A 25,786-nucleotide genomic window follows, 5' to 3' on the forward strand; every position below is an offset into this window, starting at 1 on the left:
AAGAATATCTGTAACAATCTTTTGTAATCCCCCTTGAGCCTATAAATAGCAAGAGATAGCTCAAGGGAGGGGACTTTTTGCTTTTGGAACCGTGAGAGATTATAGTAATTATCCTAGGAATATTGTATTGTTCTTCAGAAAGTGGTGAAACTCATTGAACCCTAGTTCTTTGATCACTCTTCTGGTTTTTATATCAATATCATTCTAAGTGGACGTAGGTCATTACCAGATCTTGGGGCCGAACCACTATAAAATACTGTGTCTTATTTACTTTTGTCATTACGTTCTTCGCATCTCTTTCATTCATATCAAGCATATTCTGACTCCGTGTCAGTTGGCCAAATCTTGGGTCAACAGAATTGATCAATTAGTCAATGCCACAACAGGTCACGAGTTTATCTCCTTCATGGACATGTACTCTAGATGTAACCATATCGTGACAAACCCTACGGACCAAGACCATAGAAGCTTTATGATCGAGCACAATGTATTCTGTTGCAAAGTCATGTTATTTGTGCTGAGGAATGCTAGAGAAACATGTCAGAGAATGGTAAACAAGATGTCTGTTGACCAGATCTAGAAAAACATGGAAATGTATGTTGATGAGATGCTTGTCAAGTCAAAAACTTCCAATAACCATGTATCTGACCTGGAAGAATGTTTTGGCATGTTAAGAAAGTATGATATAAATCTCATTCCCAGAAGTGTTACTTTGGAGTCTCGTCAAGGGAAGTTTTTTAGGCTTCATTGTCAATCAAATGGGGATTGAAGCTAATCCTGAAAATAAGATCACTATTATAAATTTCATCGCCTAGATCGTGGAAAGAAGTCCATAGCCATCATGGAAAATTCGCAGCATTAAATCGATTCGTATCCAATTCCACAATGAAATGTCTCCCCTTCTACAATCTTCTTAGGGGAAATAGATGATTCCAATGGACTAAAGAGTGGGAACATGCGTTTCAAGATCTGAAAAAGCATCTAGCTGACCGTTTGTCAAAAATAGTTGTTGGGGAGTGCTTATACCTTTACCTAGTGATAACGGAAAATGTGGTTAGCGTTTTATTAGTTCGAGAGTAAATATATAAGCAAAAGGATTTTGAGTGCTGAGTCTTGATACCCTTTTATTGAGAAGCTCACGTTCTGCCTAATTTTGGCCTCAAGAAAGATTAGGTCATATTTCAAGTCTTATGCCATACACGTCTTAACTAATCAACCTTTAAAGAAGATTTTGCAAAAGCCTGAAGCATCGTAACATCTGTTGAAATGGGCCATCAAATTCAATCTGTTCGAGATATTATACAAACTAGGAACAACAATTAAAGGCCAGACTCTCACTGATTTTGTGTCCAAGTGCACCGGATTCCAGGACTAGCCTATAGGGGAACCGGTGTAGGGATTATGGAAACTCTTCATCAACAAATCATCAAACGAGCTCGGGTCCAGAGCTAGGGTAATCTTCATCATCTCTGAAGGCCATCGCTTTCGTATGGCTCTCAGAATCTGGTTTGATGCATCCAATAAAGAGGCAAGGTACAAAGCTTTTTTGGCTGGAGTTCGGGTCGCCAAATAGCTAAAAGCAAAAGCAATCCAATATTTAAGTGATTCTCACTTCGTGGTTAATCAGGTGTTAGGAGAATACCAAGCTCAGGGAATCAAAATGGCAGCATATCTAGCTAATGTAAAAAGCGAACTGTCAGAATTTGAATTATATTCCATCGAACAAGTTCCACGCGAGAAGAATACCAACACAGACGCTCTAGCCTGACTCACCACCACCAATGAAGCAGACACATTGAATGTAGTCCTATTCGAGTTTTTAGACAAGCCCAGCATAGACGAAGAGTCAAGAGAGACCGCAATGAGGCTCGAAAATTGTTGTACCAGGTCTCAAGGCATGTTTTGGTCGAGGGGATGTGTAACGCCCTACTACCCTAGAATCGTTACCACCTGATTTTTAAAATGTGCAATTAACTCGCTGATCAAGATTTTAGGCCCAAAAGAATGATTAATAGACTCATTTAAATAAGATTTTAGTAAAAAAGGTCAGACATTCATTTAAATCATAAAAGTGTTACATTAGGATAACAAAATATTGTTTAAAACATATTTACAACTCAAAAGTTACTTTAAGCGAAAAAATCAAACATTTACAACACCTTCCTCAAATCCACCCCAGAAGTGGGTGCCAGGTAGGCCAAACATGTACGCACTGCTCCATGCCCTCTAACTCATGCTTGGTTGACCTTTCCTTTGCCTTTACTTGCACCATAGAGCACCCGTGAGCCGAATCCCAGTAAGAAAACTTCACAGCACAACATATAATTAATCAAACACACCAGACAATTACAAGTTTCTATCAAAATTCACAACAGTGACCTACGCTGTTGAAGGTGCATTACCAGGCACAAGACAACGGTCTTAACCAAGCAGGTGAGTACACAGTGTTAGAGGGACCCACCTTGGCAGCCTGCATTCATCATGCTTAATGTCATCCTGGCCTTCACCAATCTCGGCAGTTGCCATTCGCGGCCTTTGTCGATCCCGACCTTTGCCATTCCATCACAAACACATGTATGATGCAATAGTTACAAGCAATACACACAACACTAAGCACAATATAGCTCTATAGGCGCAGATAGTGTTCTTACCTTGGGTCCCGAGCTGATAGCACAAGGTGATCCTGAGCACGATCCCTATTCCCAAGCCTTAGTGGTAAAACCTAGTGACAACGTAATAATACATAGCTATCACAATCTAAATCAATTAAAAGCTTCAGAATAATATACTAACCTTCGGCACTTCGAATTCTACTAAACCAGGTGGTAGAATCCTTCCTGAGCCTTTAAGATTGAGTACCCAAGCATAACACCCGCATCTGGCTAAAACCCTCCATTTGCACCGCAGCACCATCAATTAGAGCCGTTGAACCTCCATAATTAGTGTCGCGACCCTCTCCAAGCCACATTAGTTGTTACCAAATCAAAAGCGCATTTGGCCAACCAATCAAATTCACTAACATACTTTGTCACTGTCTTACTACCTAAAACCAAGTTTATAAATTCATTGATCTTCACAATTCGAACTGCGTCACAGTAGTAACTCTCATTGAACCATTGTCTGAATTCCTCCCAACCCATCTTGACAACATTCTGGGTTTGGGATACCACTTCCCACCACATTCGGGCATCCTCCCATAACATGCACATTGCACAACCACTCTATCATTGTCTACCACTCCCATATAGTCAAGGATGGAGCTAATCATGCCCATTCACTATTCAGCTCTGAAAGGATCCAATCCTCATTCCTATCTACTTCCACCCTCAGGTTGAACCGTAACTGGTGCCATTGTTTCGAAAACACACAAGGCAGCGTTCCCTGACAAAACCCGCTGTCCTACACCTAATCTCTTCCTCTTGATTTTACAATCTTGCTTGGATGCCAGCGAACATTTGCTGCCAATGACTTCACCTACTAGTCCTGATATTCATATCCAGAAGTATACCATGAACACAGCCTAAACAACACAATAGCCATATACAATATTCATATCAGGACGTAAGTCCATAATGCTCATGCATTAATTATCAAGTCTTATTCCTACAAAATACATATATATACACAATGTTCTCTATTATAGCAGATAGGGAAATTTAGAGAAGTAGTTAAAATAAATATTTCACTTAATACCAACCAACCCTGAGTCGATCTTGTCTCTAGCAGCCCCCGCACATGTTCAGTCAATCTCCAAGAACCATAAACCTTGGCTTGCTCTAATACCAATTTGTAATGCCCTACTAACCTAGAGTCGTGACCACATGATTTTAAAATATGCAATTAACTCTCTTATCGAGGTTTTAGGACCAAAAGTGTGATTGATAAAAGTGAAGACTCATTTAAATAAGATTTTAGTATAAAAGGCCAGACATTTATTTAAATCATAAAAATGTTACATTGGGATCCCAAACTATTGTTTAAACATATTTACAACTCAAAAGTTACTTTACAGTCGACCTAAGAGAAAAAAATAAAAAATTTACAACACGTTTCTCAAAACCACCCCAGCCATAGCGGCCAGGTAGGCCAAACATGTACGCGTCGCTCCATGCCCTCTAATTTATGCTTGGTCGGCCTTCCTTTGACTTTACCTACACCATAGAGCACCCATGAGCCGAAGCCCAGCAAGAAAACTTCACAGCACATCATATAACAATTTATTTCAACAAATGCATAATTAATCAAACACACAACACAATTACAAGTTTCTATCAGAATTCACAGCAGCGGCCTACGTCGATCAGGGTGCGTTACCAGGCACCGAGTTCACGTTCTTAATTAAGAAGGTGAGTACAACACCCTTAGTGGGACCAGCCCTGGTGGCCTGCATTCAGCATGCTTAATGTCGATATTGGCCTTCCTCGCTCCCAACTTTTGTCGTTCCCTGCCTTAGCCATTCCTAGCCTTCGTCATTCCCGACCTTTGGCGTTCCCGACATTTGCCGATCCCAACCTTGATCATTTAGTCACAAACACATGTATGAAGTAATAGTTACAAACAATACACATAACACTAAGAACAATATAGCCTTACGGGCAAGGACATTTTTCCTACTTTAGGTCCTGAGTTGAGAGCACAAGGTGATCCCGAGCACGTTCCCTAATCCCGAGCCTTAGCTGTAAAACCTAGTCACAACGTAATAATAAATAGATATCACAATCTATATCAATTAGAAGATTCTAAATAATATACTAGTCTCGAGGACCTCGAATTCTATTAAACCAGGTGGTAGAATCCTTTTAGAGCCCTTAAGATTGAATTCCCGAGCTTAACACCCTAATCTATCAAAAAACCTCCATTTGCACCGCGACATCGCCAATTAGAGTCGTGGTGCCCCCACAATTAGAGTCGCGGCCCTCTCCAAATCACAGAGCCCACCCCTCAACTTCTCTGGACAGGCGCCAAGGAGATCCAGTGAATCCCCTTAGGACCCTGGGTTCATGCGGGCCGCAACGCTCAATAATAGCACCGCAGTGCGACCCTGGAAACCCAAAATTTCTTGCGATTTCAAAAATTCCAAATCCTTCCCAATCCACCCCAAACTCGATTTCTAACCCATTTCAACCACAAAATTACACTAGCATTAAATTCAGAACTCTAAGATATCAACTAAAACACCAAAACAACAAACTAAAAGCTTAAGAATTGAGATTATCTCCTGGAATTCGAATTCCCCTAGCTGGATCCTTTACTTGGCAACCTCTAATTCCCAATTAATCTCGAATACCCATATAATCACTAAATAATTACCCGCTACCCGGTAAATCTCGAATACGTACTACACTCCCAAAATACCCCTAGGCTCATCCTGAGTCGGTATTTGACCCTATTGTGACTATTCCGCTAATCTGTTCACTAGGATCGCCTCAGAATACACATCTTTAATATATCCCCATAACACTAGGGTCTCATTCACAATACATACATAGTTACATTTATGTCCTCAACGAGCCAAAATTACAAACATGCCCTTATTTATAGAAATGGGCCCACATGCATATTTATTACAAATAAACATGCATATCTAGTCACATTACCACACAAAGAATTTATATCACATAATCAAATGTATAATCCATTAATCGTACATATAGTTCCAATTAGGCCCTCCAGGCACAATAATCAAGGCATTCAACCTTAATAACAATTTTGGGACGTTACAAGATGCTTTATAGACGAGGTCATTCCATGCCTTTTGAAAGATCGTGGAGAGGCAGTTCCAAAAACTTGGAATGCCTTACATTCCAAAAAAAAAAATACTATCAGTGATAGGGTCTCTTTGTTAGGGTCAATTTATATTATCCTTTTTGTAAGGCTTGATTATAAAAGCCATATATTTTTATTTATCTTTGAATTAATAAAAGGTTGTTATGTAGTTTAAACGTGGTACCAGAATGATTTTTCATTAAATATTGTTTACTACATTGTGTAAAAGCGATCTAGAATATTTATAAATTATGATCACTTGAGGGGCATATAACCCTTAATATGGTTTTTGAAACTATTTAAATTTTTTTGCAACTTAGAATTTGGAAATTCGAAAAATCTTGTGGTTTTTAAGGCTTGAGTTTTCAAAGTAATTTCGAATACGAACTAAGTCAAGAAAATTCAAAGCAAAAAGAAATATCCTAGAATTTAACCAAGTAAAGAATCATGGAACTAAACCTGGTTTAAGACCTGAATACTAACAGGTATATGCGAAAAGGTGATTAAACTCCTAAATACAACCATGTCCATGACCTAAAATTAACTTATCAAGCTGTCAAGCATATGCCTAAATCTAAAAAAGTGCTCACTACAACTATGCAAGTGTATAAAAACTTTTAAAGTTTAAAAACACGATAATAATTAATAGAAGGCATATAGCATAATGATTGTGCATAATATAAACATATATATATATATATGTAAATTGAAAACGAGGATAATTAACCTTAGACCGCGCCCTAAGGAAATTTTCTCGGCCTAAAAAGCCCAATTACAAGGGATGTAGGCATCCCCAAAAGAAAAATAACAAGTATAACAACAAATAAAGAAGAGCCTCTAAACCCTGAGCTCCGGTAACATGCCCTTGGGATAATACCTCCTCCTCCCCACTATCTCTGCTAGTTACGGATGTTGTGATAACCGTTTTCGCGAGCTCCTTCACCAACTGCTCTTGGAAATTGGTGAGGTAACGTCCCTAGAGTTTAGCGTCAAGGAAAGAGAATTCCCCATCCTGGTTGAAACACTAGACCCAATAAAAGATCTTTCCAATGCATCCTCCTGCTCGGCGTCGCTCCCCTTCACCTTCAGGTTTAGTTCCTCGATCTAGGCAGCGCTCTTCTTATCCACTAGTTGGAGCCTCTTGACCTCATTTTGAAGCTAGGCGCGGCTTTGGATCACTTCCAAAGCCTACGCTTTGGAAATATTTTCGTTATTCCGAAAGGTATCTAGGTTTTCCTTAACCTTTTCCAGCTCCTTGGTGGCTCGTTCCCCCTCGACAAGGGCAGAGCGAATCTGCTATCTAGTACGTATCTAGGCAAAGTAGGACTGCATTGAAATTCAAATAAGGAATTAATTCGCAAAATAATAATAATAATATATGGGGAGTGTAAAAGACAATAAGAGAACTCACAATCAATGAAATCCCTAGGGCGGAGTCGAGGACGACTATGGAAAGATTCTTTTCAATAGCCTCTAGCTCCCTCGAAGTGAGCTGGTTGATATGCCCGATCACGTGACTGGTGATACCTTGGAGCGGAGCCCGCAAGTGCCCCGGATGCTTGTTAGCCTCAATGGGAGGACGTGACATTGTGGGAGGAGTTGCATTAATGACTTGGGGAACCGAGGAGACGTCCTAGGGGGCTGAAGTGTAGCGTCTCAAAATTTTACTTAGCGATATAATAGTAGTTGTAGTAGCTAGTAGTAGCTTGTAGTATTTTATTTTTCGTGGATATTGGTTCAAGCTAGGATTTAGTTGGAAACTCATAGAAAAAGTTATAGATTTTATAAAATTTAACCTAAAGTATAGAAGTATTAATTATAACATAAGGATTGATTAATATAGCTGGTGTAACGCCCTGGAGAGCCAAGACTGCTACAGTGTGTACTCATAAAGGTGCCGGACTTGCTAATCAAGTCATTTAGTGAAAAACGTGATATAGAAACCACTACTGAACTAGGGTTAAAAGGTTTTGGTCTGAAAAGGGTACATTTCATATAACTAAGCATTTTTACACATGGGATCCCAAAAAGAAACAATGTTCAAAAGTCAGTTCACAAAATTTCCAGAGTTCAAACAACCATTAGCCACTCTAAGGGCAAAACAAACATTTCTGGTCCTCCTGTTCCTGTCTCCCTCTCAACCGTGGCGGCTGAGCAGCTGATCATGTACATTCTGCTCTCAGAGCTCTCCGAGACAGGGATGATCAATCTTGCCCTTGCCCTTACCTGCACCACGAAGCACCCATTAGCATAGGCCCAGCAAGAAAACATAACATTACATAACAAGCAATGATAACAGTTGAATAACCCTTTAAGCATGTTCATATACTTAGCACACCACAATGGTCACAAAACACGAAGATTCAATCATATATTAAGCGAATCAACACCCAGCTATACAACATAACAATCTACAAATTAATAATAACAATCAAGTCACACAGTAATCAGGGTCGACACCTTAAGTCGCACCCTCTGTTTAATCCACTGAATCCAGCCCGCTTAAACCGAGCTTAGTGCATAATAAGTTGTCCTCAGCTACCAGTGGCCGAGCCACGCCCTGTTCGCTATTGTAAACTTCGGTACTCTTAGGCCAGTTATTTACTATTTTCATGGCATAATACCATCCTTCATAAAGCATACAAATAGGGAACCCTTAGTCCCGTTATAAATCCATAATCAGATGTAGTTTTCTTACCTTTAGTTTCCAAGTGTACTGATTGTGCAAGATTCCTCTTCAGCACGATTCGTTTCCTGAGCCCCTAGCTTATACCTAGTCACAACCAAGATAAATGATACCATTAATGATCGCAAAAGGGCTTCTAGATAAAGTTCTAGTCTCCGAAACATTGAATTCCACCAAACACCGTAGTAGATTCAATCCCGAGCACCCTAGGTAAAATTCCCATGCTTAAACCCATAATTCAAACACTAAATCATGAATTAGAGCTTACCTTCTTTGATGAACCAACTCCCTTAACGATTTCTGAGCTAAAACCCATGCTTTCTAGATTCGATTCAATCCTTAAATTTACAAACCATAAACACTTTAAAACCCAGCCAAAACACAGAATTAATCTCCATGCACAAAGCTTATATCTTACCTCAGTTCTTGATTGAACTCCTTAGCTGAACACTAGACTAATCCTTCAAGACTCCAGCCCAAACCACTGAATTCCCAGCTGAATTCCTTAAGTTTTCTGTGGTTTTTCCTTGAGAGAGAAAGGAAGAAAGAAGGAGGGTCGGTTCATTGTATTCTACTATGTTATGAGATTTTACTTAGTCTATCCTTAGGTGATTCAATTAATCCCAAGGCTCGGGGTGCCGAAAACGTCCCTGAGGGCAAAATGGTAAAATTCCCTAGCATTCCTGCCTAAGCTTACTAACCTCAAATATATCTCCAATTATTTATTTCCATAACTCGCTAATCTAAAGTAACCTTCCAATACTTAAAATACCCCTTGACTTGCCAAAAGTCAAGTATTAAGCCCCGTTGTGACTTTCCCGCTAACTAGCTCCCTAGAATCGCCTTAAGTCGCATGCTGCAGATTTACCCACATAATAATGTGGTTCTCACAATTAAAGCACATAATCACATTTATATTCATATAATCACACTAGTATATGCTTATCATATAATCACGCGTTAAACTTAATAAATTCACACATAAACCAATTATGCCCTCCCGGCACACTAATCAAGGCCCTTAAGCCTTATTAGTTATTTTGGGTCATTACAGCTGGTCCTAGAAATATTATTTAATATATCCTAAGGTTTAGATAGAATAATTAAGAGCATGACACTTGTCACAAGGATGTTTATTAAGGATTTAAGGATTTTAGATGAATAATTTAAATAAGGATAAATCTGCAAGCTCTAGAACCTTCCAGTAGCTGTTAGGATCACGTTTTACTCAGTGAAAGTTGTTTTAACAAACTTCACGTGTGCTGAAAGTGTGCAAAAAATGTGTTTAAAATATCAATGTATGCCGATATATCACAACTATAGGGGTCGATATGTCGCCTAAGGTTGATACAAAAAACACGTCGACTTCGCACGAACGAAATCATGGAAGCTCGAGGCATAGGTAGGGGCAATATATTGCCTAAGGTAGGCGATATATCGGCTCTTGAAGCCATTTTTGAAACTTTGTGGATTTAAATTAGAAATAACTCTCAACCACTTGGGATCCGCGTAGCTTTTCTGTCTACTCTGCGAAGCAAGCATTCTGGCTCGGATCTTCTCAATAGCTTCATTTGTCTTCTGAACCATATCTGGCCCCAAATATTTTCTTTCACCCATGTCATCCCAATGAATGGGTGACCTACACTTCCTTCCGTATAACATCTCGTAAGGAGCCACTCCAATCATGGATTGATAACTATTGTTATACGAAAATTCAATCAACGAGAGATACTTACTCCATGACCCCTCGAAGTCAATCACACACGCCCTAAGCATATCTTCTAACACCTGAATCGTTCCCTCAGACTGTCCATCAGTTTGAGTATGAAAAGTTATGCTAAACTTCAACTCAGTCCCCATGGCTCTCTGCAGAGCTCCCCAAAACTTGGAGATAAAGAAAGGGTCTCGATCAGATACAATAGACATAGGAACCCCATGGAGATGAACTATCTCCCTCACATACAACTCTGCATACTGTTCCACTGTGTAAGTTGACTTTACTAGCAGAAAATGAGCTGACTTGGTGTATCTGTCCACTATCACCCACACTGAGTCACAAAGTCCCACTGTCCTGGGTAGACCTCCCACAAAATCCATCATAATGTCTTCCCCATTTCCACTCAGGAATACCCAAAGGCGGAAGCAACCCTACTGGTCACTGATGCTTAGCTTTCACCTGTTGGCATGTCAAACATCTGGCCACATACTCTACTACATCCTTCTTCATCCTGGGCCACCAATATAACGTCTGTAGATCCTGATACATCTTCGTGATACCCGAATGAAGCGAGTATGGCGTAGTGTGAGACTCATCCAGTATCTCTCGTCTGATCCCCTCATCTGCCAGAACACAAATCCGTCCCTGATATCGAAGCATAACAACCTCAGAAACAGAATAGTCCTTAGCTATCCCTGCTAAGACATTCTGCCTAACTTCCTATAACTGTGCATCTACCAACTGCCCCTCCTGGATCCGCTCTAGCAGAGTCAACTGCAAGGTAATATTGGCCAACCGGCCCACCATTAGCTCTATCTTTGCCCTGGCCATCTCATCAGCTAATTCTCTCGAGATCTGGGTGGAACTATACAACTGACCTCGACCCCTCCGGTTAAATGCATCCGCCACTACATTGGCTTTCCCTGGATGATAAAGAATATCATAATCATAATCTTTAACCAGCTCCAACAAATGCCTCTACCTCATGTTCAGATCCTTCTGGGTGAAGAAATACTTCAAACTCTTATTGTCAGTGTATAGCTCGCACTTCTCCCCATACAGGTAATGCCACCAAAACTTTAGTGCAAATACCACTGCCGCCAACTCCAAATCATGGGTAGGAAACTGCTGCTCATATTCATTCAGCTGCCACAATACATAAGCTATAACTTTCTCATTCTACATCAACACACAACCTCTCGATGCATCACAGTATACTACATACTTTCCTTCATCCGAAGGAAGACTCAGTACAGGTGCAGTAATAAGTCGTCGCTTCAATTCTTGGAAACTGTTCTCACACTTCTCTGATCAAACGAAATTCTGATTCTTTCTTGTCAGCTCTGTCATTGGTGAAGAAATCTTCGAAAACCCCTCTACAAGCCGCTTGTAATAGCCTACCAACCCAAGAAAACTCTGCACTTCTGAGGCATTCCTTGGCCTCGCCCAATCTCTCACTGCTTCCACCTTGGACAGATCCACCTTAATCCCTTTTGTGCCAACCATATGCCCAACAAAAGTCACCTCAGGCAACCAAAACTCACATTTCTTAAATTTGGTGTATAACTGATGCTCCCTTAACCTCTGTAAAACCTGTCGTAGATGCCGCTCGTGCTCTGCCTCTGAACTGGAGTATACTAAGATGTCATCGATGAAGACAATGAAAAATTGATCCAAGAAGTCCTTGAACACCCTGTTCATTAGATCCATAAAAGCTACCGGGCGTTGGTCAAACCAAGAGACATGACCAAGAATTCATAGTGCCCATACCGTGTTCGGAAGGTCGTCTTCGGTATGTCCTTGTCCTTGATCCTCAGCTAGTGATAACCAGATCGAAGATCAATCTTTGAGAACATCATATTTCCCGGAAACTGATCGAACAAGTCATCAATCCTTGGTGGAAGGTACTTATTCTTAATAGTTAACTTGTTCAATTCCCTATAGTCTATGCACATTCTCATAGTCCCGTCTTTCTTCTTAACAAACAACACTGGAATGCCCCATGGAGAGTAACTAGGCCTGATGAATCCCAAATCCAGAAGTTCCTGCAACTGTATCTTCAATTCCTTCAACTCTGCTGGTGCCATCCTATATGGTGCTCTTGGTACTGGTTCTGTCCCCGGTGCTAACTCAATAACAAATTGGATCTCCCTACGCGACAGCAACCCTGGTAACTCCTCAGGGAATACGTCTAAAAACTCACAAACCATCCTGGCCTCTGCCGGCTCCGCTGGCAACACCCTGGTATTGTCCACCACACTAGACAGAAAACCTATACATCCACCCTGTAACAAGTCTCTCACTTTTAATGCTGAAATCATGGGTATGCGGGGTCCACATACCGCACCCACGAAGACAAAAGGATCCTCGCCCTCATGCTCAAAAGTCACCATCTTCTTCCTGCAGTCAATAGTGGCCCCATACCTGACCAACCAATCCATCCCTAAGATCATATCAAAATCCTCCATGTCTAAGTCAATCAGATCTACTGAAAGCTCCCTACTATCAACCATCACTGGCAGTGCCCTAATCCATCTCCTAGAAACTACTAATTCACCTGTAGGCAATAAAGTCCCAAACCCTACAGTCCGATACTCCCTAGGTCTACACAGTCTATCAATCACTTTACTAGAAACAAAGGAATGTGTAGCACCAGAATTAATAAATACGGTAAAAGGAGAGCCAGCGCTGGAAAGCTGACCTGTCACTACCGAGGGACTAGCCTCGGCCTCTGCCTATGTCAAGGTGAATACTTGAGCTGGAGTTAAGCTATCCACCTTTCCTACTTCCCCTTTCTTCATCGTTGGGCAGTCCTTCTTGAGATGTCCCACCATTCCACACACATAACAAGCCTTGGCTCGACATTCACCGTGATGGCGTCTTCTACACCTCAGGCACTCCGGATAACTCCTCCATGGTTCACTGCTACCCTGATGGCCACCCTAACTACCCCGACCCCTCCTATTAAGACCAACAACGGTCGAAGAGTCAGGAGTATTTCTCTTGAAATCACTGGGGCCTCTGCCCCTACCTGACCCAGAATAAGGAGGCACCACTCTGCGGCCCTCCCGCTTTACTGCACTTTACCTCCAGATCTTATTCTCCGCTTCCTCAGCAGTAAGAGCCTTCTCCACTACTTGGGCATAAGTTTTCCCCCCGGGAACTGTCGTAATCCTCACATCTCGAGCTATCATAGCATTAAGCCCTCTGAAAAACCTGTCCTGCCTAGCTGCATCTGTAGGCACAAGGTCTAGTGCAAACTTCGCGAGTCTATCAAACTTCAGGGCATATTCTGTAACTATCATGCTGCCCTGAACCAACCCTACAAACTCATTTACCTTCGCCGCCCTGATGGCAACATTATAGTATTTCTGGCTGAACAAATCTTTAAATCCTTCCCAACTTAAAGCAGTGATGTCCCTAGTCTGTGATGCCACTTCCCACCAAATGTGGGCTTCCTCTCTCAACATATATGTGACATAGGCCACTCTGTCATGCCCCTCTATCCTCATAAAATACAGAATAGTAGTAATCATAGTCAGCCATTGCTCGACCTTCAGTGGGTCAAGTCCTCCCTCAAAAGTTGGGGGATGCTGCTTTCTGAACCGCTCATATAATGACTCCCACCTGTTCCCAACCTCTCCTGGATGTACAACTGGTACCACTACAGGTGGTACGATAGGGGCAGTACTCCCTGATGGAGCCTGCTGTCGCAGAATACGGATCTGCTCATCCTGGCTCTGCAGCCGTGCTTGCATATCTGCCATAAATTGCAGCCGGTTCTCAGGGACTGACAGAGGAATCTGGCCCTAGTCATCACCCCCGGTCCCAGACCTAGTGTTGGCTAGTCGTGTAGATTTTCTTGGATGCATAGCTATCCAAGTAGTTATGCAATCAACAACTCGACAATCAGACCATGATGGTAGGGTAAAAGTTTCTCCAAAATCCACCAAAGGAACATAACCAATCACAAACAATCAAAATATAGGCATTTATCCACATGCACTGGCATTTCTAATAAGCATGCCCAAACATTACCACTCAACAACTAAACTATAAACATCCATCCATATACATTATGCAGTTAATCATTCAAATATTCATTTACATGCACAGCGATGCTAATAAGCAGGCCTTAGTATTTTCATACGGTAGTCAAGGGCCAGGCTCTATCAGTATCTCATGCTTCCTATTAATCCAACAAATAACAACATTCATAATTCATTCCAGACATACGAGCATATAAGCACATATACACATTACCAGACCCTAAATCGAGCTTGTCTCTAGCAGCGAATGTACATGTCCAGTCGGTCTTCAGGAACCCTTAAACCTAGGACGCTCTGATACCAAGTTGTAATGCCCTAGATTTCCAAGATCGCTACACTGTCTACTTATAAAGGTGCAGGACTTGCTAATCAAGTCATTTAGTGAAAAATGTGATACAGAAACCACTACTGAACTAGGGTTAAAAGGTTTTGGTCTCAAAAAGGTACATTTCATATAACTAAACATATTTATACATGGGATCCCAAAAAGGAACAACGTTCAAAAGTCATTTCACAAAATTTCCAGAGTTCAAACAACCAATAGCCACTCTAAGGGCAAAACAAACATTTTTGGTTCTCCTGTTCCTGTCTCCCTCTCAACCGTGGCGGCTAAGTAGCTGATCATGTACATTTTGCTCTCCGAGACAGGGCTGATCAATCTTGCCCTAGCCCTTACCTGCACCACGAAGCACCCATTAGCATAGGCCCAGCAAGAAAACATAACATTACATAACAAGCAATGATAACAGTTGAATAACCCTTTAAGCATGTTCATATACTTAGCACACCACAATGGTCACAAAACACGAAGATTCAATCATATATTAAGCGAATCAACACCCAGCTATACAACATAACAATCTACAAATTAATAATAACAATCAAGTCACACAGTAATCAGGGTCGACACCTTAAGTCGCACCCTCTGTTTAATCCACTGAATCCAGCCCGCTTAAACCGAGCTTAGTGCATAATAAGTTGTCCTCAGCTACCAGTGGCCGAGCCACGCCCTGTTCGCTATTGTAAACTTCGGTACTCTTAGGCCAGTTATTTACTATTTTCATGGCATAATACCATCCTTCATAAAGCATACAAATAGGGAACCCTTAGTCCCGTTATAAATCCATAATCGGATGTAGTTTTCTTACCTTTAGTTTCCAAGTGTACTGATTGTGCAAGATGCCTCTTGAGCACGATTCGTTTCCTGAGCCCCTAGCTTATACCTAGTCACAACCAAGATAAAGGATACCATTAATGATCGCAAAAGGGCTTCTAGATAAAGTTCTAGTCTCTGGAACATTGAATTCCACCAAACACCGTAGTAGATTCAATCCCGAGCACCCTCGGTAAAATTCCCATGCTTAAAATCCCAAAATCCCTTAAGGGCTGCAGCTCAAGTCACCCATGCCGCGGCATAGCCCCCAAAAAAATCCCATTAGGGCTCAGAACTAGACACGGGCCATGGCCCTACAAACCCCATGTCGTGGGCCGCCCTCCTTCCTCAGCACATTTCAGCTTCAGAGGGCCGCGACTCACCAAGAACTATGTCGCGGCCCAACCCCTTTGAACCTAGAAAAACCACCATTTTTTACTCCCAAAACTCACTTAAAACCATCCAAAATCATCCCAATTCCACAGCTCACTTATCCCAAAATTTTCACATGATTCCTGCAACACAACCCAACTGAAACTTAGCCTAGAAACTTTCCAAAATCCCACTTCAATCTCTGAAACTCACTTACTCAAGAACACTAAAACCAGCCATAAAAACCCAGAATTCAAACACTAAATCACAAATTAGAGCTTACCTTCTTTGATGAACCAACTCCCTTAACAATTTCTGAGCTAAAACCCAAGCTTTCTAGCTTCAATTTAGTCCTTAAATTTCAAAACCATAAACACTTTAAAACCCAGCCAAAACATAGAATTAATAACCATGCACAAAGATTATATCTTACCTCAGTTCTTGATTGAACTCCTTAGCTGAACACTAGAATAATCCTTCAAGACTCCAGCCCAAACCGCTGAATTCCCAGCTGAATTCCTTAAGTTTTCTGTGGTTTTTCCTTGAGAGAGAAAGGAAGAAAGAGGGAGGGTTGGTTCCTTGTATTCTACTATGTTTTGAGATTTTACTTAGTCTATCCTTAGGTGATTAAGTTAATCCCAAGGCTCAGGGTGCCGGAAACGTCCTCGGGGGAAAAATGGTAAAATTCCCTAGTATTCCCACCTAAGCTTCCTAACCTCAAATATATCTCCAATTATTTATTTCCATAACCCGCTAATCTAACTTAACCTTCCAATACTTAAAATACCCCTTGACTTGCCAAAAGTCAAGTATTAAGCTCCGTTGTGACTTTCCCGCTAACTAGCTCCTTAGAATCGCCTCAAGTCGCATGCTGCAGATTTACCCACATAATAATGTGGATCTCACAATTAAAGCACATAATCACATTTATATTCATATGACCATACTAGCATATGCTTATCATATAATCATGCATTAAACTTAATAAATTCACACATAAACCAATTATGCCCTCCCGGCACACTAATCAAGGCCCGTAAGCCTTATTAGTGATTTTGGATCGTTACAGCTGGTCCTAGAAATATTATTTAATATAACCTAAGGTTTAGATAGAATAATTAAGAGCATGACACTTGTCACAATGATGTTTAATAAGGATTTAAGGATTTTAGATGAATACTTTAAATAAGGATAAATCTATAAGCTCTAGAACCTTCCAGTAGCTGTTAGGATCACGTTTTACTCAGTCAAAGTTGTTTTAAAAAACTTCAAGTGTGCTGAAAGTGTGTAAAAATGTGCTTAAACACTACTACAAATATAGGCTTTCTCTGCGGTTTTTTTAAAACAATAAATAAAAAGCGCAGAGAAAAGATTTGAAAGAGTCAAAAAAATTATATTTAATGTTCGCGCCCTATTTTATTGCGGTGTTAAAAAAAACACAGTGAAAGGTTCGAATGACTCACTTTTCTCCGCGGTTTTGGGTCTAAAACCGCAGAGAAAAGTGTAGAACCTTTCCCCACTTTTCTCCGTGGTTCTATACCCAAAATTGCAGAGAAAAGTCACAAAAACCTATTTTTCCCTCTCATTTGCACATCTTCTTCTCACGGGTAAGCCCCATATTGTCCATACACGGCCGAAGCTCTCCCACCACCGTCCCTACCCACGGGTAAGCCCCATATTGTCCATTTTTTTTTTGTTTTTTTTCCATTTCCTTGCATATTAAAGCTTGAAATCATGTATGTATACTTAATCTTGAGTTATTTTGATGTTTTAGGGTAAAAGTGAAGAAATATTGTGTGGGTTTAATGGTGGTTTCTATGTATGTTTATATGGTTATTTTTTTTAATATTTTTGAAATTTTATATAGGATTGGAAGACATTTTCATTGTTTAAAATGTGTATTGATCACTAAAACTTGATTTCATTAATGTATATTTCGGTTTAGGGTATTTTTGTATTATTTTATTTATAATAATGTTGTTTACATAATTTTTTATATTAAAAATTAGTGCTTGCATAATTTTGTATATTATTTTGGTAATGATTTTTTTAAAGTATATTTTTGTTAATTATATTATTTTAGGATCAATTCAATTACAATATATTTACTAATGTTTAACTTTTTATTGTAGGAAATATTTGTTTGAGTGTGAGCTCACACTCAAGGTTGAAATATTTGTTCGAGGTTGAAATTGGTGAATATTAATTTTTAAGGTAAGTAGTAATTACTACTTAATTTTTTATTTTTATTTTTTATATTTACAAACTATTATTAGAGGAGTTTTTATATATTAGATATTTATCCACAGTGAAGTAGGTTCTAAGATAAAATTGTGTGCTGCGGAGATAACAGAAGGTTGAGAACATATGTGTCTTAGTGAAGTAGGATCTGTGAATTTTCTGTGTGCTGCGGTGACTAATGGTTGAGAACATGCATGTTGTTTGTTATATGTTTTGTTTGATGTGAATATATAGGTAGATAACTTGGGATATGCTATAAATACAGAGGAAACTCTGCCCAATTTTTTTTTGATGATATTAGTTGAACATGTTTTATAAGTTACTATATATAATAATAATGTTTTTGTTTTTGTTGAAATTTTAAATACATATGAATTTTGGATATGTTATAGAAATAAATGAAACTCTGCCCATTTCATTTTATAATTAAATAATTGAACATAATTTTAGAGTATTACTATACAAATTTTCTTTTCATTATCAACTTAGGAATTAGGTAGATATTATCATTATGGATAAGTCATGGATTCTTGAGAATAGAGAAACACAACAATTTCAAGACGGATTCAACCAATTTTTAGAATTTTGCCAAACAAATTGTAGTGATTCAGAAAGAATTCATTGTCCATGTATAGATTGTGGTAATGGAACAAAAGGAAATATTACCATGATAAAAAATCATGTATTTTGTTGGGGATTTGATACAAGTTATCGTACATGGTATTGGCATGGGGAATCATTGAAAAATAATAATCCATATCCATTCGGGAGGCGAGGGGTTGATGATTTGGGTTATAGTGATTTTGACGATCATCCTATGGAATTGCTCGATGAAGCACAAGAAGAGTTTGTTGATGATCCTTCAAAATTTGATAAATTGGTTAGAGATGCAGATAAACCATTATTCAATGGTTGTCTGAAACAAAGATTACCAACGATGGTAAAATTTTACAACATAAAAGCAGAAAATGGAGTTAGTGATAAATGTTTTAGAAAATTTTTAGCTGCTTTTAAAGAGATTTTGCCGTCAGATAATTGCTTCCCTGAGTCTACGTATGAAGTGAAGAAAACTTTAAATTGCATAGGCTTGAAGTATGAGAAGATCCATGCATGTCCGAACGATTGTGTGTTATATCGTAAAGAGTATGCAGACATGGACACTTGCCCAGAATGCGATTCACCCCGCTACAAACCTAACAAGAGTAAGGAGATTAGGAAACTTATTCCTCAGAAAGTGATGTGGTACTTGCCTTTGATTCTGCGGCTTAAGCGATTATATCGAAGTGCAGAACACTCTGAAAACTTAATATGGCATGAGACTAGGTGAGTGAAAGATGGTAAACTTCGACATCCTGCAGATTCGTAGGCTTGGAAAAAAGTTAATAACTTAAATCCAGAATTTAAAACTGAAGCAAGACATCTTCGTCTAGGTCTAGCTGCCGATGGTGTAAATCCACATAAATCTCTAAGTAGTAGGCATAGTTCGTGGCCTGTCTTCCTTGTTATGTACAATCTTCCTCCGTGGTTAGTGACGACAAGAAAGTTTTTGATGCTCACGTTAATGATTTCAGGCCCAAAACAACCGGGACACGATATAGATGTTTATTTGGCACTATTAATTGATGATTTGAAAGATTTGTATGAAAATGGTGTTGAGGCATATGACGGTTTTAAGAAAGAAGTCTTTAACTCAAAAGTTGTTTTGTTGTGGACTGTTAATGATTTCCCAGCTTATGGTAATCTATCAGGGTTAAGCACAAAAGGTTACCAGGGATGTCCAATATTTGTCACTAACACAAAGGCTATTCGTCTGTCTAATGGGCACAAAATTTGTTATATGGGTCATAGACGATATTTTCCCCTAAATCATCATTATAGGGACAAAAAAAAAGCATTTGATGGTGATAAAGAACAAGGTGTTGCTCCTTTGCCACTTTCGGGGCAACAAATTCTTAAAGAAGTAGAGAAAATTGATTTCAAGTATGGAAAAATGCAGAAAAATAAGAAAGTAAGTGGATGTTTCCAAAGGAAAACAATTTTTTTTCGTCTCCCTTACTGGAAAGATTTACTTGTTCGACATTGTTTGGATGTCATGCATATAGAAAAAAATGTGTGCGAAAGTATTATAGGTACATTACTTGATATTCCCGGTAAAACTAAGGATGGTTTAACTAGTCATTTAGATCTTGTTGAAATGGGTATACGAACTGATTTAGCACCTGAACAGAAAGGTAAACGCACATATTTACCTCCTGCTTGTTTCACGTTGTCCAGAGAAGAGAAAAAAGTTGTATGTAAATCATTTGCAGAGATGAAAGTGCCTGATGGCTATTCATCCAACATTCGAAACTTGGTATCCATGCGAGATTTGAGGCTGATGGGTATGAAATCACATGACTGTCATATGTTGATGCAACAATTACTTTTGATTGCTATTCGGTCAGTATTACCGAAAAAAGTTCGAGATTGTTTAACGAATGTTTGCATATTTTTCAATCATTCATGCGAAAAAGAATTATAAATGAAAAAATTGGATGCATTGCATTGTAAGATAGTGGAAACTCTATGGAACCTTGAAATGTTTTTTCCGCCATCCTTCTTTGACATTATAATTCATTTAATGGTTCATCTAGTAAGGGAAGCCAAGTTGTGTGGACCAGTTTGGGCGAGATGGATGTATCCATTTGAAAGAAGTATGAAGGTGTTGAAAAGTTATGTGTATAATCATTATCGTCCTGAAGCTAGTATGGTTGAATGTTATATATCGGAAGAGGCAGTAGAATTTTGCTCAGAATACATGAGTGGGGTTGAAGCAATCGGAATCAGCAAACCATGAAATAACTCAGATGGAGTTGATAAAGGACTACGAGGGAATGGAACAGTGACCACCGTGTCTAGGGCAGAATTAGATCAAGCTCAATTAGTTGTGTTGCAAAATAATCCTGAGATTCAATCATATATAATGTAAGTAGAAAATATATTTCAATCATATATATTAGAGTAGTGATTTTCTTTTTGTTGTTTAAACTTTTTGTTATTTCTTTTATGTTTCAGTGATCACATAGAGTTATTACGGTCGATGATTCCAAACAAGATTAAAAATAAAAAAAATGGGTTATAGATGAGCATAATAAAACGTTTTGCCAGTGGCTGAAGAATACAATTTTGACGAAGTTGGGAGAAAAAAATCATGAACTGTCGACTGAGTTGAAGCGCATATCTCTTGGAGCAAGCATTGATGTAATAAAGCATCAAGCTTACATTGTTGAAGGGAAACGATTTCATACTAAGTCAAGAGATGATGCTCGGCTGGTTCAAAATAGTGGAGTAAGTGTAGTCGCAGAAGCTATGCATTTTTCCAGTGCAGAAGATAATAACCCAATTTCAGGCACAATGACATACTACGGGGTTGTTGAAGAAATATGGGAGCTAGATTATTCATTATTTCGTATTCCTCTTCTTCAATGTTCTTGGGTAGACAACAATACTGGAGTTAAAACTGACGAACTTGGATTCACTCTGGTTGATTTAAGCAAGAAGGGAAGCAAGAACGATCCTTTTATCATGGCTGCCCAAGTGAAACAAGTGTTTTACATTCTTGATCCAGTTAATGATAAATGGTCCATTGTTTTATCAGTTCCCGAGCGGAAGTTCTCAGAAAAAGAAGAGTACGATGAAAATTATGATTTATATCATGACTGTTTCATTGCCAAACAACCGATACATGAACAAGTTGAGAATATTCAGGAACATGATAATGAAAGCGATAGCGATGATCGTGATTATCTTAGAACCGACATCGAAGAAGGATCTAGAGTACGAGCCACGATTTCTATCAACTCAGGTGATTAGAGGAAGGTCCCACAAGATTTGAAAGACTGTCTATGGGAGGATATCATTGTAAGAAATTATCATTATGATATTTATTTATTTATGTGGGATATCTAAATTTAATAATTATTTTTCTTAATTATATTCTCAGGGTGGTCACAACATTCCTCAAACCTTCAAACGTGAGATTTTGAAAAAAGCTGGTCAAATAATGAGAGATTTTAAAAGTGAACTCACTACCGAGTACATAAAACCTTTGGCTGAAATTGGTATGATGGAAGAGCTCAAATTTCCCCCAAAGAGGTATAGCGATATAATTGACGAGAGAGAATGGTTACAATTTGTAACTAGTCGTCTAAGTCCAGAGTTTCAAATAGTGCATCAAGAACAAAAAAAGCGTGCATTACTAATAAAGTCAAGGCATCGAACCTCTCGTAGAGGAATGGCTAATATAAGAGAAGATTTGGTAAGTATATTTGATATTATAGTTTAAATAATGGTTGATATTATCACAACATATAACTATAATTATCTTGTACAATGCAGAAAAAAGAACGAAATATTCAAAATCCAGAGAGGTATCAAGTTTGGCTTAGATCGCGTGAAAAAAATAAAGTTCTTGTGACAGAGCTAGACCGACAAATTGCCAAAAAGATAGTAATTTTTATAAGGTTTTAGAATCAATATATTGTTTTTATTTATATAAACTAATTTAACCAAATAATATCTTGAGTAGGAGGACGTCAAAGAAAAATTGATTCGTGGCGAAATTACAGCTCAGGGTCGAGATGACATCTTGACTCAAGCATTAGGGACACTAGAACACCCAGGTCGTGTTCGAGCTGACGGGTATGATAATTTATAATAGTTGTTTTCTTTTAAGAATTATTTAGATTGGTTTATTGATGGACTTTATTGATTTTTTTGTAGGTTCACTGCGACCGTTTCCAAAATGTTTGGAAAAAAACATAAAACAATGACTGCAAGAGAGGAGATTGCTCGACTAAAAGCTGAGATTGAAGAGCTAAAAAGACATAAATTTAGAACAGAAGAGGAATTAGCTCAAAATGAAGAATATAATGAGGAAAACGATGAGTGTGGATACTACGATGAGGGACAATATTATGAGAATACAAGTGATGAAGTCTATCAACCTGCCCCCAATGTAGATGATCATTTTTATCAAACCGAAGACTATCCTTTTAATGAAGATGATGGATCATCAATTTATGAGTCTTCGCCACCACCGAGCTATGAAGTTTATTTGTGTTCTGATAATATTGACAATGTGGTGGCTAAGGGTGTACTCATTGTACCAAACATGGGTAGCCAAATTACTGTCCATAGAAATGTACTTGATGATTCAGTTGCGAGGGTTTGGCTTATAGATGTCTTACAAGAAGAAGCTGAGATCCCTATTCCTTTTGGTAACGTATGATATGTTGGGGACACACGAAACACATTCCTGCCTTGGCCAAAAAATTTAATTGTGGCTTGTCAGGTATAAAATTATTTGCTTAGATATTTAAATTTTATTATTAAATGGGTACACTATATTGATATGTTTAATGCTATTATGTAGGGTCCATCTTCATCTAAACACAAATCCCTATCACCAAGCCCACATTTATCATCAGTTGGATCTCACGTAGTCATCCCCGCTGAAATAACTCAACCAGAACCTTCAAATTGGTTAACAGATAACCAATGGGACAAAATTGTTCTGAGTCTAAAATTTATAGTGAAGGAGTATTATTCCAATAAAGGAATAGATGGGGTTGTACAAGTTCCCGTTGACCCGGAGTTTATAGGAGAACGCGAGGCTATCTTCATCACTTCGGAAGACGTTTATCAAGCAGCCTCCATGGATAATATTGGATCCTTAGCTATACTGTTTGGTATGAGGTATGTATCATTCTGTTATGTCATTACAAACTATTAGAGGAGTTTGAATATATTAGATATTCATCTGTAGTGAAGTAAGTTCTGAGATGAAATTGTGTGCTGCGGAGATAACAGAAGGTTGAGAACATGTGTGTCTTAGTGAAGTAGGTTCTGCGAATTTTGTGTGCTGCGGTGGCTTATGGTTGAGAACATGCATGTTGTTTGTTGTATGTTTTGTCTGAATTGAATTTATAGGTTCTAATAATTTTGGATATGCTATAGAAACAGAGGAAACTCTGCCTAATTTTTTTTTGACGATATTAATTTATTAATTGAAAATGTAATATGAATGATTGATTATATTAATTTTGGATATGCTACAGATGCATTTGGGAAAGCATGCACCCAAATTCATGACAATTATATAAATCTTTTGACACCGAACATCTTTCTATTGGCAATGATGAAAGTAAAAACTATACGGTGGATCTTATAGCCAAATGGATGATGACTATGGATAGACGAGGCCAAATATATTTCATTCCTTGGATTGTTGAGTAAGAACGAACTACTTAAACATTATCACTACTATGGTTGAATTTTAATTTTATAATAATCATATTTTATTATTATTTTAGTCGACATTGGATGTTGGTGCTCGTGATGATGCGGGGGATGACCATAATTTTGGATCCTTTAAAAAATCATAAATCTCCACCAATAATTACGGAGGTTATGGGAAAGTAAGTTCTTCAATTGTAATGTATGCATTATTAATTTTTAAAAGTTGAGAGCATAATATGTATTTAATTAATTTTAATTTTTGTAGAGCATACGCACAATGTTTGGAAAATGAATACATCGGCACATTTACAAAATTGGTGAGAGGTTCTTGTCCAAAACAACCTGAAAGTCATGAATGTGGTTATTATGTACTAAGATACATTTATGATCTTGTAAATGCACCGAATCCTGCAGAAGTTATCAAGAAGAAATTATGTTATATTTTAAACTCTTTTTTGCTTAAGAAAAACTAGATATAGTATCTAATTATCTAATCTATATTAACTTTTCAATTTTGCAGTGGTTTGACAAAAAACAATTCAATGTCAAAGAGGATCTACTACCACTACAAAGTGATTGGTTAGCTAGATTAATGCCATTTTTTTATGAAATCTAAATTTTTGTATGTATGTAAGATTAAAGTGCTAACTTATATTGGCTAGAATGATTAAAGTCTTTGATTCATTACTAGCCAATTATTTTGTATTAGATATGAAATGTATATATAACAATTTAACAAATTAGTTATACTATTGAAAATAATTATGTATAATTAAAATTGAAAATTAATTTTTTTTATTAAAAATGCTGCGTTATCAACCGAAATTGAATTTTTTTTTTAATGAGAAGCTCTTTTCTCTGCGGTTGTAATAAACAAACCGCACAGAAAACTCTCTTTTCTCCGCGGTTTGCTTATTACAACCGCAGAGAAAACTCTCTTTTCTCCGCGGTTGGCTTACTACAACCGCAGAGAAAAGTGTAGCTTTTCTCTGCAGTTTGCGTAACACTTTTCTTTGCGGTCGAATACACTGCGTTTTTCAATACTCTCGATAACCGCAGTGTATTGAGTAAAAAAACCGCAGAGAAAATCTTTTTTTGTAGTAGTGAAAATATCAATGTATGCCGATATATCGCAACTATAGGGACCGATATGTCGCCTAAGGTTGATACGGAAAACACGTAGACTTCGCACGAACGAAACCATGGAAGCTCGGGGCATAGGTAGTGGCGATATATCGCCTAGGGTAGGCGATATATCGGCTCTTGAAGCCATTTTTGAAACTTTGTGGATTTAAATTAGAAATAACTCTCAACCACTTGGACTTGCTCTTGAACGTTTTTGACCGAGTTCTGGGCATTTGTTGAAACAAAAATTCAAATTTATTAATTTATTTTTTCATTTTAAAAAGGAGTTAGTTTCACTCCTTGAACTCTATAAATAGGACCTAGTACGCAGCCATTTCATTCATCATTCAAGCATTCTTCAGAGGCTCCAAGCTGCTAAGTTTATTGTAGAGAGAAAA

The 25,786-nt window shown here is 38.4% G+C and overlaps 1 protein-coding gene across 11 annotated transcripts in view; it reads left to right on the forward strand.

The window, feature by feature from the left end:
• The window catches only part of LOC133823056 (pyruvate kinase isozyme G, chloroplastic-like), a 61,790-nt gene extending 36,760 nt beyond the window's left edge, over positions 1-25,030 (forward strand). For 2 of the 11 annotated variants that reach the window (XM_062255633.1, XM_062255634.1), the window contains exons 14-16: positions 17,876-17,957; positions 20,618-21,884; positions 21,967-22,281. Coding sequence is in view for 1 of the 11 variants with exons in the window: in XM_062255632.1 (XP_062111616.1) it covers positions 19,489-20,505 (1,017 nt within the window). In the remaining 10 variants the exon portion in view is untranslated. The other 9 variants (XR_009888119.1, XR_009888120.1, XR_009888118.1 and 6 more) reach the window with 9 other exon arrangements.
• The last annotated feature ends 756 nt before the right edge of the window (positions 25,031-25,786 follow it).

This window comes from Humulus lupulus, chromosome 3, assembly GCF_963169125.1.
Source record: "Humulus lupulus chromosome 3, drHumLupu1.1, whole genome shotgun sequence".
Taxonomy (NCBI): Eukaryota; Viridiplantae; Streptophyta; class Magnoliopsida; order Rosales; family Cannabaceae; genus Humulus; species Humulus lupulus.